Source organism: Manis javanica, chromosome 10, assembly GCF_040802235.1.
Source record: "Manis javanica isolate MJ-LG chromosome 10, MJ_LKY, whole genome shotgun sequence".
In the NCBI taxonomy this organism is placed as follows: domain Eukaryota; kingdom Metazoa; phylum Chordata; class Mammalia; order Pholidota; family Manidae; genus Manis; species Manis javanica.
This window is the reverse complement of record NC_133165.1, coordinates 25271897-25289195: the sequence shown is the minus strand read 5'-3', so window position 1 is coordinate 25289195 and position 17299 is coordinate 25271897. Positions and strand designations below refer to the sequence as shown.

The 17299-nt window shown below is 51.3% G+C and overlaps 1 protein-coding gene across 19 annotated transcripts in view; it reads left to right on the top strand.

Moving 5' to 3' along the window:
- The window catches only part of ADAP1 (ArfGAP with dual PH domains 1), a 53545-nt gene that overhangs the window by 3567 nt on the left and 32679 nt on the right, over window positions 1–17299 (top strand). For 4 of the 19 annotated variants that reach the window (XR_005058672.2, XM_073214907.1, XM_073214902.1 and 1 more), the window contains exon 1: window positions 3163–3432. The exons of 1 other annotated variant lie outside the window; for it this stretch is intronic. Coding sequence is in view for 16 of the 18 variants with exons in the window: in XM_073214907.1 (XP_073071008.1) it covers window positions 3351–3432 (82 nt within the window). In the remaining 2 variants the exon portion in view is untranslated. Of the gene's footprint in view, window positions 1–2927; window positions 2951–3155; window positions 3433–17299 lie in introns of those variants that run through there. 14 more of the 19 variants (XM_073214915.1, XM_073214918.1, XM_073214916.1 and 11 more) reach the window with 13 other exon arrangements.

Sequence of the window (17299 nt, the reverse complement as noted above, 5' to 3'; positions counted from 1 at the left end):
GCACCTGGCGTGGCTCCCTTGCCCTGGAGCAAACCTCACTGCCTGCTGGGAGGTGCCACGGCTGGGCCTCTGCCCTTGAGCCCCATCTACTTTCACCTCCCAGCGTCAGTTTCCCATCCTGGCCGCACCATAGCCTCAGCAGAGTGTGCCTGCCCCTTCGGAGAGCAGCCTGGCTCCCTGGGGGGCTGAAGTCTCTGCCCACACTACATCCTAGGTCCCCTGGGAAGCCCGGGGCTGCTCTTCAGTGTGGGACGGTGACAGGCCTGGACTTCATGCCCAGAGTGCCCTGCCGTCTTCCCCCCAGCGGCACGGCCCCGACGAGAGGGCCAGCTGAGCATGTGTCCTATGAGGCTGGCATCCCAGCATCAGGCTGCCCAGGACGGGATCTCTGAGCCTGGAGGGAAGCCCAGCTTTTCTCATGCTCACTTCACCAGGAGGTTGGTTGCCTGCACCCTACTGGGGCTGCCCCAGCAGTTTCTTGGTGGTCACATTGGTGCTTGCTTGGGAAGGCTTAGAAATCCAGCTGGCAGGACGCCATCTGGTTGACAAATGAAACACTTTTTTATGTTCTCCTCAAGGGCACGTGGGCACCAGGCTCTGGGCCTGGCCATCTCAAGGCTCTGGGCTGGGGGCTGGAAGCTCCACTGGCATCCTCGGGGTTGTCTCCTTATCTGGGGGATTCTGCCTGGGCAGTCTGGGAGAGCTTCAAGAGGGAAGTGGTAACAAGCTGTGTGTCAACAGGGAAGGGAGCCTGGCAGTGTCCTTGTCAGTGGCCCTTGGAAAGTGGCTACTCTGCTAGAGAGGCCAGGCGCCAGGCTGAGGGCAGGCCCACATCCTCCACAGGCCCAGGCCTGGCTCTGGCCCAAAAGCCTCAGTCCATTTCATGCCTCCACTGGGGAGGGTCAGCCTGGCCTGTGCTGAGGTGCCTCCCCACAGGCAGCTGCAGGCCCAGGGGACCGGTTACCCATCCATCTACCTGTGGACCAGCTTTTCAGACTCTCAGAGGGGAGCCAGAGAAGACTGACCTTGCCTTCAAGGAGCTCAGCACCCAGGTCTGCTCTGCATAGCTGAGTGTCATGGTGGGTGGGCCCTAGGCCCTGTTTAGCCCCTGCTCAGGCTCAGAAGGTGGTAGAGTGATTGGGTTGGGAGCCTTAGGTTCAGCCCTCAGACCAGCGACAGCTAACAGAGGGGAATGAGAGGGCAGGGGGACAGGAGGCACAGAGGCCTGCAGGGCCTGCTGGCTGGTGGTAGTGAGCAGGAGCTGGAGGAACACTGGTACAGCCCCCTCACCAGACCCTCGAGCCTGAGTGGCCCTTGGCCAGCCCTGGTCTGAATCTAGCCCATCCTGGGCTCTACTGTCACCTTCTGGATTCGGTGTGAGTCCTGTGCGCATACACTCCAGCCCTGGCCACAGCCAGTGGGCCCAACAGGGACCCCAGGATGGCTGCACTGCCACCCAGAAGCCGGGCCAGGGGGCAGGGGGTGTGGGCCATGGGCTTCAATCTCACAGCTCTCCTCCTCGGAGAACACCCTTCTGGCCTGACATGTCTGTCCTCGAATCCTTACTCTCACCTCCGTCCTGGACAATGTCATTGCCTCCTCAGTCAGACGGGAAGACAGAGAAGGCAAAGGTCCCCAACAAACAGGGTGGTCCCGCTGATGGAAGCCCCTGCTGTTCTGCCCACTCTTCCTCCGAGGCCTTTCCGGGCCCTTGGATAACCTGCCCTCCTACGGGGTGTGGCTCTTTTTATAGGGGTTCGTTTATCCCAGTCCTGCAATGCATAAGCCAGGTGTGGCCTTGACAAGTGATGGAGCTGCTCCCTTCCCTCATCTGTAAAGTGAGGGTCAGGTGGAGAAGTACAGGGAAGGGGCCTGACCAAAGGCTCACGGGATCTCCTCTGGCTGTAGGTCGTTACTGCCATTACTCTGCTAAGTGACATTCTCACACGAATACTGTGGGGCAGATTCTAACCCCGGCATGGGTCCCGGAGATCAAAAACACCACCTGTCTACCCACAAGGCTCCAGCCTGTGGCCAGTCAAGCCACGCAGTGCACAGGACTTGTGGTAAGAAGTGCACCTCGAGGTAGTTGCCACATTCTGCCTGAAAGATGGAAGCTCCTGAGCCAGTGAAACACAGCTTGTGCAGCCTCCCCGGAGGGCAAGCTGGCGGGGTCCGTCACCGCCCAGCGCCTGGCGTCGCTGCTGCTGGAAGTCCCCCACACACTCGCAAGGCGGCAGCTGAGATTCTGATGGGCCTCAGCCAGTGGCTGTGAACAAGCCATGGTCCCACTGCCTCCACCAGAGCACAGCCACCAAACAGGGAGGAACGTGGAGGGTGTGTGAGGTTTAGTGAGTGGAAACAACCAGCCAAGCCACGAAAAGCCCAGGGGCAGATGAGGAGGAACAGGCAGGGGGCCACCATGCAGGACACCCTGGTGGGTTGGGGGGTGACAGCCATTCTTCAGTCAGTACCATTACATTGTGTGTTTAATGGGATGTACGGCTGCATCCATAATTCATAAAGAAAATGGAAGAGGGCTTGAAAATGCAGATGTGTGCAGAGGGCACATCCTTGCTATTGGCCACCTCCACGCCTCCTCATGTCACCCTCCTGCCTGGTTCCAATGCCTCCTGATGCAGGAGGGCTTTATCCAGGGCAACTGAGCTCCACCCTGTCCTGTCCCTGCCAAGGATGGTGGGAGGGGGGCCGCCTGAGTGCCCAGGACACAGGCTTGTCACCGCTGTCTCCTCCCAGGACAAGGATGGTGTGAGCCCTGGTCGCCAGCACCTGGCACACGCCCCCTCCTTTGGCCAGCCTTCCTAGCAGGACCACTGGGCAAGGCGCTGCCGTCCTCACCTCCCCAGGTGTCCCATCTGCTCCCGGCCGAAGGACTGCACGCAGGATCCCACCAAGCCGGCAGCTACTTGGCTCGCTCAAGAACCCCCCAGTGTGTCTGGTGGCATTGCGCTTGGATGGGTGGGCGGCGGGGAGGCCTCCTGGACGCGTCCCAGGGTGCGCGGGCTGGGGGCCGGGCGCCGCGGAAGGAGGCCGCTCACCCGCCCGCGCCGCTGGGGGCCGCCCGCGGGCCGTGCCGGCCAGAGCGCGCCGTGCGCCCCGGGCCCCGCGCCGGCACACGCTCGGCGGCCGCGGCGGCGACACGGGCGGCGGCGGCGGAGCCGGGCCGGGCGGCAGGAATGCGGAACCGGCGCGCGGGCTGAGGCCGCCCAGGATGGCGCAGGGGCGGCGGCGGCGGGCGGGCTGCGCGGGGCCCTAGCTCAGAGGGGCAGACGCTCGCGACCCGGGCCCGGGTCCCGGCCCCGGCCCCGCGGGCGGGCGGCATCGCAGCCATGGCCAAGGAGCGGCGGAGGGCCGTCCTGGAGCTGCTCCAACGGCCGGGGAACTCGCGCTGCGCGGACTGCGGCGCCCCGGGTAGGTGCGGGCCCGGGCGGGTGCCCCCGGGGTGGGTGGGGCCCCGGTGGATGCGGCCGAGTAGGTGAGGGTCCGGGGTGGGTGCGGGGCCCGGTGGATGCGGCCGGGGTGGGGGATGCGGGGCCCGGTGGATGCTGCCGGGGTGGGTAGCGAGGCTGGCGCCGGCCTGGGGGCTAGCCCCGCGGACTCGGAGGGCTGCTGCAGCGCCTGCGCGGCCGGCGGCGCGGGCCCGGGGCGCACCTGCAAGGACCTGCACGTCCCTCCCCGCGGCCCTGGGCCTGTGGCTATGTCGCCTCCTCCCCTCCCCCTGGGTTGCGTGTCTCGCTGTCACCCGCGGACCGCCGTCGCGTTGCGAAACCTCGGCTCCGCTGAGAAAGGGGAAATCGCGGCGGGCAGCGGGCGGCAGGCTGCAGGGAGAGAAAGGGAGAGTCGGCCCGCGTCCTCTGGGCCTGGGCATGGGGGTCCGCCTGGTTCCCCGCCATCTGGGGATGACGTCATGGGCCCCCACCGGAGCCGCCCTCTTGCAGGGCGCGAGAGCGGGGGTAGGAAGCCCCTGCCGCCTCCACGTGGACCACTGGGGAAGGCGCCCCGGCCCCGCCACCTAGCGGATCTGCGGCAGGTGTCCAGCCGGGTGGGGCGCGGGGCAGGTGCGGCGTGGAAAAGGCTTCCATCCCACCAGCACCCACCGTCCCAGCAGCACCCACTGTCCCAGCAGGCATCTCCTGGACTTTGTTCCTGGGCGGCCCCGCCTGGGGTGACAAGGCGCCGGAGTCCTGGGGTTCTTCCCTGCTCTTCCTGGAGCTCCTCTCCCTGGGTTGGCAGGAAGAGGAGAGGCTGTGCGCGGACCAGCAGGATGCTGCTCCTGAATGGGCAGCCCTGGGCTGGTCCCCTGTGGGGTGGGGGCGGGGTCTGTGTAGGAACAGTCATGAGGTTCACCTGCTCATGCCCCCCAGGGTAGAGGGTGGCCTCACTCAGGGGCTGTCCCCAGGCACTCCAGGGGGACACCAGATGCTCCACTGGGGGCCCCTCAGAGCAAACCTGATGCACCATGGAGGCACCTCATGCAGCCTCTGGGCACCCCTATTTTGCAGTTCTTTGCTGTTGCCTGTCGCCCACCCGGTGGACTGGGAGGGGTCTCTGGCAGCCCCACCCCAGGTCCGTGGAGAGGCCACACCAGAAGCTTGCATGTCCCAGGCAAGGCAGTGACTGCTTCTCTGGCTGAGGTGGCCTGTTCCCCACCTTCTGGGCATTGCAGGGCCCACCAGACAGTGCAGTGGGGGCCACGTCACTGTCCCCGCTGTGCATGATCCTGCAGCTGAGCCAGCTTGCTCCAGACTTGCCACCTCCCTTGCCCAGAGCTGTATTTCCACTTGTGGGGGAAAGCTGGCTGTGCCAGGGAGAGGCCAGGGGAGAAAGGGCAGTCAGCAAGCTCAGCTCTCAGGCTTTGGCTGAGGGCTGGGAGAGCCGGTCCTGTCCCTCTCCTTCCTGGCTACACTGCCCAGAAGCAGCTTCTTTGGACCAAGAGCTGCCTTCTAGGCTCCTCTGCCTGACCCCCCACCTGCTTTGTCATGTTGGGCCCTGTGGTGCTGCCCCCTTGAAGTGGGTGCTGCCATGCTAGGCGCACCCACCCCACCCAGTCCAGACACCACTGCTCTGAGGCAGGCATGCTGGGCCCTGGAGCTGTTGGCTCTTGCCAGCCCAGCCCTCCTAGCACTGCACCAAGCCTCTGGTTTTTAGAATTGGTCCTTGCCTGTCTGGTAGTCCTGTGGATCAGGCACACTGTGGCTGATTGCCCATTTTACAGCTAGGGAAACTGAGGCCTTGAGAACTTGAGCCATCTTAGGGGACCTGGTGCCTCAGAGGCAGACCAGGTCTTCTGAGGCCCCAGCCCTGCCCATGGTGCCTTTCGGGCCTTCTCCCTGCTCCAGGGCTGCTGGGGGCCAAGGCCCGCAACCCTGCCTCCCCACTTATGACCCCATGGCATGCCTGCCCATGGTCTGCATCTGTGCTGAAGTGCACCTGGTCTGTCCATGTCCTGTGCCCCTATGGGGTACTGCCAAGGTCTCCCATGCCCACTGTGGCCCAGAGGGGTGACTAGGGGCCATTCTGGCATTGACAGGGTATGTGTGGGGTAACTGTATTCTGCCGGTGTCAAAATACCAGCAAACAGATGGCTCATGGCTGCTCTTTCTGGCCACAGCCAGCCAGGAGCCAGGCATTGCTAGGGTGAGGGTCCTCATGGCACCGGCTCAGGACAGCAGAGCAGGCCCGGGCCACCTCTGCCTCCCAGGCCTGGGGGCCTTGGGTACACCTGGGAAGACTTGGCCAGCTGGCCTTGCAAGGGCTCCTGGGAGAGGGGGCAGTCTGGGGGGTCCTTCAGCCCCGACAGGACCAGTTCTCAGACCCTCCCCTTTATCTGCCCCAGAAGTGGGCTCCTCACCTTTGAACATGGGGCCCTAACAGCCCCCAGAAGGATTTTTCTCATATAGGCCTCAGTAGGTGAGTGGATGCTCAGGGTGGGGATCTCCATCCTGGGGGGCTGGGGCCAGCAGGAGGAGGCATCTCTGTACTTCCTCCAAGCTGCCTCCTAATTAAAACAATATCAGGGTTTAACCTTTGAGCCTCAGGCCTGAAGCTCTGGAAGGACCTGGGGTCTCGGCTCTTTTCTTGGGTTGGGGTGTGGGTGATAATTTTGGGGCAGTTGGATGAGGCCCTCCAATGAGGCCGTCTGGGCTCAGTACAGACCCTACACAGGTGCTATTGGACATGCTGTGGCTCCAGGTGTATTTTCCAGAGCCAGGATCCAGGGATGTATGGGTGTCAGTGACCTCGGGACCCATCCTCGCAGCTTGGCTGGGGACTAGAGCGTCTGCCTGCAAAGTCAAGGGGATGAATTTGGAGCAGGAGCTCCTCACTCAACCCTGGAAGGCCTCAAGGCAGAGGTGACTTTTCAGAAATTGATGTAGGCCAGAACAGAAACACCTTGGTGGGGAGGAATCTCAGGAATTTGACCAGGCTTAGGAGAGGGTCCCCTGTGCAGGCAGGTGGCTTGCAGAAGGCTGAGAAGTGGGCTAGGCAGACACTTCCACTCCCAAGGGCAGCAGCCCACCTGGTTTGGGGGGGTAAAAAGAATTTTTTGTTGTGCTGGTAAAATATATATAAAATGTAAATGTTGTACATTTAAAGTATGCAGCTCAGGGGCATTAAGCACATCACACTGCTGTGCAGCAGCCCCACCATCTCCAGGCCTGTCCTTCTCCCCACACTGACTCTCTGTCCCCACTGAGCATCCTTCCACCCCACCCCCCACCCCAGCCCCTGGCCTCCACCACCCATTGTCTGTCCCTGTGGATGTGACTCCTCCAAGGGCCTCCTGTAAGTGGATCACAGTGTGTGTGCTCCTGTGACTGGCTCATCTCACTCAGCCTCATGTCCCCAAGGTTCATGCATGTTGGAGCAGGTGTTGGGATCTCCGTCCTTTTAAAAATTGTGGTATAACTGATGCATAACATATTAGTTTCAGATGTAAACATAACAATATTTGTGTATATTGCAAACTGGTCACCACAGTAAGTGTAGTTAATATCCATCACCACACATAGTTACAATTAATTTTCTTGTGATGGGACCTTAAGGTCTACCTTCTTAGCAACCTTCAAATACACAATATGATATTATTAACTATAGTCACCATGCTGGACATTACATCCCCAGGACTTATTTATTTTACAACTGGGAGCTTGTACCTTTTGACCAGCTCCACCCGTTTTGCCCATCCCGGCAACCATCAGTCTGTTCTCTGTGTGTATGAGTGTGGGTTGTTTTATTTCTTAGATTCCACATATGAAATTTGTCTATTTGTATAGTATGGACATTTCAACAATATTAATTCTTCTGGAAGTGTTCCCTTCTCTTCTATTTTTTGGAAGAGTTTGAAGAGGACTGGTGTTAATTCTTTAAATGTTTGGTAGAATTTACCAGTAGGTCATCATCTCCTGGACTTTTTGTTTGATTTTTTTTGTATCATTAATCTACAATTAAATGAGGAACATTATGTTTACTAGACTCACCCCTTCACCAAGTCCCCCCCACATACCCAATTACAGTCATGGTCCATCAGCATAGTAAGATGTTGTAGAATCACTACTTGTCTTCTCTGTGTTGTACAACCCTCCCCATGACCCCTCCTATATTATGTCTGCTAACAGTAATGCCCACCCCCCTTTTTTTCCCCTTATCCCTCCCTTCCCACCCATCCTCCACAGTCCCTTTCCCTTTGGTAACTGTTAGTCCATTCTTGGGTTCTGTAAGTCTGCTGCTGTTTGGTTCCTTCAGTTGTTTTTTCTTTGTTCTTATACTCTACACATGAGTGAAATCATTTGGTACTTGTCTTTCTCCACCTGGCTTATTTCACTGAGCATAATACTCTCTAGCTCCATCCATGTTGTTGCAAATGGTAGGATTTGTGTTCTTCTTATGGCTGAGTAATATTCCATTGTGTATATGTACCACATCTTCTTTATCCATTCATCTACTGATGGACACTTAGGTTGCTTCCATTTCTTGGCTATTGTAAATAGTGCTGCAAAAACTTAGGGGTGCATATGTCTTTTTCAAACTGGGCTGTTGCATTCTTAGGGTAAATTCCTAGGAGTGGAATTCCTGGGTCAAATGGTATTTCTATTTTTAGTTTTTTGAGGAACCTCCATATTGCTTTCCACAATGGTTTAACTAATTTACATTCCCACCAGCAGTGTAGGAGGGCTTGCCTTTCTCTACAACCTCGCCAACATTTGTTGTTTGTTTGTTTGATTTCTTAGTCCTGATTCACTCTCCTTACTAATAATCAGTGTGCTCAGATTTTCTATTTCTTCATGATTCAGTCTTGGCAGATTGTATGTTTCTAAGTATTTATCCATTTCTTCTAGGTTGTCCAATTCATTGGAACATGATTGTTCATAGGAGTCTCCTTCAATCCTTTGTATTTTGATGGTATCCGTTTTAATATTTCCTCTTTCATTTCTGATTGTATTTGAGTCCTTTCTCTTTTTTTTCTTGGTGAGTCTAGCTAAAAGTTTTTCAATTTTGTCTTTTCAGGATCCAGCTCTTAGTTGCATTGATCTTTCTGTTGTCTTTATAGTCTCCACTTCATTTTTCTCTGCTGATCTTTGCTATTTCCTTCCTTGTACTAACTTTGGGCTTTGTTTCTTTTTCTAAAAGGTTGTTTATTTAATATCTTTCTTGTTTCTTGATTTAGGCCTTTACTGCTATGAACTTCCCCCTTCTTAGAACTGCTTTTGCTGCATCCCACAAGTTTTGATGTGTTGTGTTTCCATTTTCATTTGTCTCAAGGTATTTTTAAATTTCTCCTTCAACCCATTGGTTGTTGAGTAACATGTTGTTTCATCTCTACAGATGTGTTAATTTTCCAGTTTTCTTGTAACGGATTTCTGCTTTCATACTATTGTGGTTGAAAGAGCTGCTTGATAATAGTTTCAACCTCAGTAAATATATTAAGACTTGTTTTGTGGCCTAACATATGATCTAGTCTGGAGAATGTTCCACGGGAGCTAGAGAAGAATATATATTCTGTTGCTTTTAGGTGGAATATTCTGTAAAATGTCTGTTCAGTCCATCTAGTCTAATGTGTCCTTTAACACCAACATTTCCTTTTAGATTTTGGATATCTATCAAAATCCACTGGATGATCTATCCATTGATGTAAGTGGGGTCTCTTAATATTATTGTAGTTCTGTCTGTTTTTCTCTTTAGGTCTGTGAACATTTGCTTTATATATTTAGGTGCTCTTATATGAGCTGTGCAAATATTTAAATATTATATCCCATTGCTGGATTGACCCCTTTATCATTCTGTAATGGCCCTCTTTATCTCTCTTATTAGTCTTTGTCTTAAAGTCTAGTTTGTTTGATATATGTTTAGTTACCAATTTTATTTTAGTTTCCATGTCTTTCCTTTTTTAAGGCAGAATAGTATTCCATTGCATGGACAGATCACAGTTTACGTATGCACTCATCTGGCAATGGACACTTGTGTTGCTTCCTTGTTTTAGCTATTATGTATAATGCTGCTATGAACATAGGTATACAAATATTTCCTCAAGACCTTGCTTTCAATTTTGGGCATATAGCCCAGAAGTGGAATTTCTGGGTCCTATGGTAATCATGTTTTTAATTTTTTGAAGAACCTCCATATTGTTCTCTACAGTGGTTGTACCATTTTACATTCCCACAGAATGCACAAGGGTTCCATATCCTTGCCAATGCTTTTTAGGTGTCTGGGTTTTTTTGGATAATAGCCATCCTAATGGATGCAAGGTGGCATCTCACTGCAGTTTTGATTTACATTTCTCAAATGATTAATGATGTTGAGCATATTTTCATGTGCTTATTGGCCAATAATATATCTTTGGAGAAATGTCTATCCAAGTCCTTTGCAAATTTTTCATTTTCTTCATTTTTTTTTTGTGGTTGAGTTTTAGGAGTTTTCTGTATATTCTGTATATTAGGAATATTACTGTTAATATGATTTGAAAGTATCTCCCCTCTTTCTGTTGATAGTGTCTTTTGATGCAAAATTAAAATTTTTTTCATAAAACCCCATTTATTTTTTCTTTTGTTGCCTGTGCCTTTGGTATCATATTCAAGAAATTACTAACAAGTTCAATGTCATGAGGATTTTGTCCTGTTTTCCTCTAAGAGTTTTATTATTTTATGTCTTACATTTAATTCCTTGATCCATTTTGAGCTGATTTTTGTATATCCTGTTAGGTAAAGGTCCACCTTCATTCTTTTGATATCCAGTTTTCACTTTCCACATTGAGTGGTCTTGGAACCCTTGTCAACAATCATGTTATCATGTTTGCAGGCATTTATTTCTGGGTTCTCTATTCCATTGGTCTGTATGTCTATTTTTATGCCAATACCACACTGGTTGGATTATTGTACCTTTGTAGTAGGTTTTGAAGTCATGAGGTGTGAGTCCTCCAGTTTTCTTTTTCAGGATTGTTTTGGCTATTCAGGGTTCTGTAAAGTTCCAAATGGATTTTATGATGGGTTTTTCATTTCTGCAAACATTGTCATTGGAATTTTGATAGGCATTGCATTGAATCTGATCACTTTGGGTAAATTTGACATCTTAATAATATTGTCTTCCAGTCCACGAACGTGATATGTTTTTCCATTTATTTATATCTTCTTTAATTTCTTTCTAAAATATTTTATAACTTTCATTGTAAAAGGATTTCACTTTCTTGTTTAACTTAATACTTAAGAATTGTATTGTTTTTGATGCTAATGTAAATAGATTTGTTTTTGTGATTTCCTTTCAGATTATTCATTGTTTGTGAATAGAAATTCAAGTGATTTTTATGTGTTGACTTTATATTCTGCTACCTTGCCGAATTCATTTATTTATTTTTTTGTGTGTGGAGTCTTTAAGATGTTCTACATATAAGATCATATCACCTGCAAACAGAGATAATTTCACTTCTTCCTTTCCAATTTGGAGGACTTCTGTGTCTTTTTCTTGTCAAATTGCTATGGCTGGAATGTCCAGGACTATGTTGACTAGAAATGGTAAGAGTGAACGTCCTTGCCTTACCTCTGCTCTTAGAGGAAAAGCTTTCATCATGAAGTTTGTTATGGATTTTTCACATATGGCTTTTATTATGCAGAGTAATTTCCATCTAAATTTGTTGAGTATTCTTAGGAAATAGTATATGATTTTGTCAGATGCTTTTTCTGCATTGAGAGAATCATGTGATTCCTCCCACCCCATCATTCTGTTACTGTGGTGTTATCATACTGATTTGTTTTCATGTTGAACCCTCCTTGCATTCCAGGAATAATCTTACTTGGTCATGGTTTATAATCCTTTAGTATGCTGCTGAATTCAATTTGCTGGTATTTTATTGAGAATATTTGCATCAGTGTTTATAAGGGATATTGGTCTGTAGTTTACATTTCTTGTTGTGTCTTTGTCTGGCTTAGGTATCAGGGTTGTTCTGGCCTCATAGAATGAGTTAGGAAGTATTCCCTCCTCTTCAAATTTTTGTAAGAATTGAGAAGGATTGTTATTAGTTTTGCTTTTAATGTTTGGTAGAATTCACCAGTGAAGTTTTAAAGTCCAGAGATTTTCTTTTGGGAGAATTTTTGATTACTGATTCAATCTCCTTACTAGCTGTAGTATTTAGATTGTCTATTTCATTGTGATGTAGCTTTGGTGGTTTTGTGTTTCTAGGAATTTATATTTCATCTAGGTTATCCAATGTATTGGCATATCACTGTTCATAGTGCTCTCTTACTGTCCTTATTATTTCTGTAAAATTGACAATCATAACACACTTTTGTTTTTTATTTGATACTTGGAGTCCTCTCACTTTTCCTTAGTCCATCTTGCTAAAGGCTTGTCAGTTTTTGAAGAACCAACTTCTGGTTTCATTTACTTCTCTATTGCTTTCTGTTTTCTCTTTCATTTATCTCTGCTTGATTATCACTTACTTCCTCCTACTTGCTTTGGGTTTCATTTCTTTTTCTTTTTCTAGTTCCTTAAGCCGTAAAGTTAGGTTGTTGATCTTGAGATCTTTCTTGCTTTTTAACATAAGCATTTGAAGTTATAAATTTCCCCCTTAGCACCTTAGTTGCTGCACCCTATAAGTTTTGGTATGCTGTGTTTGCATTTTACTTTCTTTCTCAGAATTTTCTAATTTCCTTTGTGATTTTTTCCTTGGCCCATTAGTTTAAAAATGTGTTTCTTAGGTTTCCACAGGTTTGTGAATTCTTCAGTTTTCTTTATGTTACTAATTGCTAAAGTCATCCCCTGTGGTCAGAGAAGATACTTTTTATGATTGCTATCTTTTAACATTGATTGAGACTTAATATGTGGTCTAACATATGGTCAGTCCTGGAAAACATCCTGTGTGCCCTTGAGAAGAATGTGTATCCTGTTGTTGTTGGTGGAGTGTGCTGTGTGTGTCTGTTAGATCTAGTTGTTTTTGTAGTAAGTCCTCTGTTTCCTTACTTATCTTCTGTCTGGTTCTTCCATCAGTTATCAAGAGCAGAGCATCGAAGTCTCAACTGTTATTGCAGAACTGCAATTCTCCCTTCAATCCTGTCAGTTTTTGCTTTATATATTTTGACAGTCTGTCATTAGGTGTATAAATACCTAAATTATTATCTTCTTGCTCTGTGAACCTTTTTTTAATATGTAATATCTTGTTTGCCTCTTAACCTTTTTGGACTTAGAGTCTGCTCTGTCTGGTGTTAGTGTGCCCAGCCTGCTCCATTTTGGTTTCCCTCTGCATGGAATATCTTTTTCCATCTCTTCACTTCCAACCTGCTTATGTCTTTGGATCTGAGTGACTTTCTTGTAGGAAGGATATAGTTAGATGATGTATTTTTATCCATTCTGCCCATCTCTGTCTTTTGATCTCTCAAATCACATAGAAAACAGAAAGTACAGTTACAATACAGTATGTTGTTACAATACTAGCTTTTATAGTTACCAGTGTATTTACCTTTATGGAGAGCTTTATTTCTCCACATGGCTTCAAGTGAACTGTCTAGCATCTTTGTCTCACCTGCAGGGCTCCCCTCAGCATTTCCTGCAAGGTGAGGCTAGTGGTCATGAACTCCCTCAGCCTTTATCTGGAAATGTCTTGGTTTCTCCTTCATTTTGAAGAACAGTTTTGCTGAAAACAGGATTCTTGGTTGACAGGTTTTTTCTTTAAGCACTTTGACTATATCAGCCAACCGTCTTCTAGCTTCCAAAGTTTCTGATGAGAAATCTGCTCATGATCTGTTTGAGGATATCTTGTGTATGACAAGTCACTTCTCTTTGAGTTCATTTTTCTTGAAGTTCATTGAGCTTCCTGAATGTTAATTTTCATGTCTTTCATCAAATTTGGGAAGCTTTCCACCATTATTTCTTCAAGTATTCTCTCTGCCCCTTTCACCTGCTCCCAGGACTCCCATAATGCCTTGCTGCTTCTCTTGGTGGTGTCCCCACAGGTCCCACTTTTCTTCAGTCTTTTTTCTGTCTGTCCCTCAGTCTCAGTAATTTCCATTTTCCTATCTTCAAGTTCACCAATTATTTTTTCTGCCTAATCAAATCTGCCTTTGAATCCATGGAGTAAAATTTTCACTTCAGTTATTGTATTTTTAGCTCCAGAATTTTTTTTCTCTTTTAGGATTTCTATCTCTTTATTGCTATTTCCATTTTGTTTCTACATCATTTTCCTGACTTTCTTCACATATTCCTTTTGTCCTTTGAGCATCTTTAAGACTGTTTTAAAGTCTTTGTGTAACATATCTACCATTAAGTCCTTTTCAAGAACAAATTCTACTTACTTATTTTTTTCCTTTGAATTTTATGCACATACTTTACTGTTTCTTTGTATGCCTGATGATTTTTTTGTTGAACATGGACATTTGAATCTAATAAGTGACTCTGGAAATCAGAATCTCCCCTCCCCTGGGCTTATTTTTTGTTATTGTTTTTGTTTCTTTCTTTGTTATGGGCTGTCTCTGTGGCCAGGGCCAGCCTGAGTTATAAAGTTAATGTCTTCTCTGAGCCTTTCTCTCATCATACATGGTCACTTTTTAATTTTCCCATATTTGCAGTTGTTTTTGAATGCCCTTAGTCCTTATGTTTTATCCCTAAAAGGAGAAAAGCAAAAAATAAAAGGAGGAAAAGAAAGCACTGGCCCTGGAAGTCCCTGGACCGGGGTAGGAGCTTGCAGCAGCAGGAGGGGCATGGCGACAGTGTCTGCCCACCTCTGCGTCTGCACATCAGCATCTGCAAGGAGCGGCTGGCGGTCGGAGCACAGACCTGCAATGTGGAGGACAGGGTCCCTTTTGCCTGCCTGGCTCCCTCAGTCATGTTCAGGCTGCCCCAGGATCACCAGAGAGCTGCTGGCCAGGGGCCGGGGTGGGTGAGCAGCTGCTACTGGGCTAAGAGTTGACCAAAATGAACTGCAGTGTATTGTCTGAGCCTCCCCCACAAGCCTTCAGCAGAGTCCAGGATTCCAAGCAGATGCTTCAGAGACTCTCCTGGTGCAGTCATTGTCCAGGTGGGGAGTTCCTGCCCTGCCACCTGCCCTGAATCCCCTCTGGGATGGGAAGTCCGTCCAGGCTGTCAAGGATAGTTTGGAGGTCCGGGGATGGACAGCAGTGAGCCAGGGTCAGAGTCTGTGGCCACAGGCAGATCTAGACTCCTGGCTGTTGTCGGTGGACATCTTGCCACCTTGCAGAGATGGCACATGGCACATGTATGCCTGTGCCCAAAGGAGCCGGAGGCCTGTGAGGGCTAAGCCTTCAGCTGGCTGCCTGCCCCTGGCCCCAGCGTGTGCCCACCTCCTTTCTCCATCCAATGCATGGGTAGCGTGCCATCACCAGGCTTGGCTGGACGGAGCCAGAGAAGGCCTTCATGTATGTGTCTGCATTCTGGTGAGCGGAGATAGGTGAGCAGGTGGCCGTCGGAGATGAGGTAGGCATGAGGTGGGCAGTGCTGTGTGAGAACAGCAGCCCCCAATGGTTCCCCATCAAGAGCCATTACAGATGCACCCACCAGACCCAGATGATGCACAGACCTGGGGGAGGAGCATTGGAACAGCTGTGCAAACACCCAGGACCCAGGCACGGCCAGTTAAAGGGACAGGAAGCTGAGCTGAGTGCCGTTGGAGGGTCTCACTCTGCAGACGAGGGTGGCATAGCATCTCTGAGGGCCGCCTGGGTTTGATGGCACCCTGACAGTGTTGTGGGAACAGCCTGATCTGTTTTGAGGCCGCTGGGAGGAGCGGCCGAAGAGAGGTGAGGGCCCCAAGCACTCCCATGGCTCACGGTGGAGCCGGCAGCGGGGGCGAGGAGGAGCAGCCGAGGAGGCTGGCGGCCCACGGAACCTCAGATGCCAGGTGAAGAGAGGCTCTGAGGAGGGAGCGGCGCCCGTGTGCCCAGAGACGGGCGGAGGGAGCACAAGCTGACCACCTGCCAGGGCGGGGTGCCCAGGAGATGCAGGCAGGAGTGGGTGTTAGTGCCTGGCAATTCCTGGGAGAGGGAGCTGGGCCTGTGGTGCTCTGGCAGGGCCGCCGGTGTGCAGGAGGCCAGTGAAGGTCTGTGTGCGGCGGGCAGGATGCTGGGAGGTGGAGGGAAAGGGGAGGCACAGAAGGGACCTTCGGAAGGGCAGAGCCACCAGGAGAGGGCCCTGCGTCCCTGGGTGCACGAGTGCCTGTGAGGCCTGAGGTCCTGCATTAACCCAGACCTGCGCAGCCCCGTATCCCTGGACATCAGCTCCAGGGGCACAGGCTGCAGTGTGCTGAAGCGGGAGGCCAAAGGCTCGGGCAGTGGACAGCGGGGCAAGGGTGGTGGGCTGAGCAGGATTCCGGAGGGAGCACCCACGGTGCTGGCAGGTCTGGGCATGGCCCTGGCTGTGGCTAAGGCCTACAGGGAGCCCCCAGGGGTGAGCATGCCACCAGATGCCATGGAGGGAGCGAGGGGCAGAGGTCAGGTGCAAGACTCTCCAGGGTTACCTGAGGAGGAGGCTGGCGGCTCCCAGAGAACAGCAGGAGCCACAGGCTTTGCAAGTTGAGGGAGGAGCCGGAGGCCTGTGTGTCCGGAGCAGATGCCCACTGGCAGGTGCGTGGCTGTGGGTCCAGGTGGGACACAGGCGCAGAAGTGTCTGGGCTGAAGCAAGGGGACAAGGGGTCTGTAAGGAGGGCTTCTGGCCAAGGCCGAGGGAAGGCTGGAGCCTGTTCACTGCGGTGGGCTCGGCCCTGGGGAAGCGGCTGGGGGCCCAGGCTGGTCAGAGGTTCAGATCGAGAAGTCTCTGTGGCCTGGAGTAGAGACGGGAGCCTGGAGCTCAGGAACATTCTGGAGGAAAGGACCAGGTGGCAAATCAGGCAAGGTGTGTAGATGTGTCCTTTCCTTTTTCCTAATTGAAATTCATGACGTAAAGTTGACAGATAAAATGAAACGATTCTTGGCATTTGCAGCAGCGCAGAGCTGTGCAACTGCCTCCTCGGTCTTGCCCCAAAGTACAGATTTTACAGCCAAGGGAGCAGATGGGAGGCGGCAGGGCGGTGGGGCGAGGACAGCCAGGCAGAGGCTGCACGTCCAGGAAGCACGCCTTGTGGCACCAGGGCCACATGTCTGCGATGGCATCCAGTGGAGCCCTGGGGACGGGAATGGCAGCTGCAGCTTGGCGTGGAGAGAGGCGGCGGCCGCAAGGTGCCAGGTCAGGAGTTGGACCTGGATTCTGGCAGCCTGTGTGGGCGCTGATGGCAGGGACCAGGAGAGGGGACGTGACGGTGCGGCAGGGAGTAGGGAGTGTGCCTGCTGGGGTGGGACAGGCGGGGCGGGCTGGAGACCTGTGCTCTCAGGTGAGGGGTGGGCTGACTGCACCCACTGTGTGTGACGCCCCCTGGGGTGATGGGAATCCTCAGGCTCAGAAGCCCACCCGCTTGCCCTGGAGCTGGGATTGCTTCGTGCAGCAGGAGAAGCAGAGTGCGCCCTGGGCGGGCGGGGTGGTGCAGGGGGGACAGGATGGGGCTCAGCCAGGCGGAGGGGTCTGGATGTCCCTGCAGGCGGGTGCTGTGCGGGGAGGGGCCCTCCGGGGTCCGTGGCTGGATGTACCCCCCCACCTTGGCGCCCTTTCTGCCTCTGGCCCAGAGCCAGCCGACTGGCTGTCACCACCAGGATCTCAGCCTTGGCGAGGGCAAAGGTCTCTGGAACTAGGCCACAGGGCTCTGCTGACCCACGGTTCCAGCATCTATTCACATCTTTGGCCTGTTTTTGTAATTGGGTTGTTTGTTTTCTTACTGTTGAGTTTGACTAGCTCTTTATATACTTTGGAC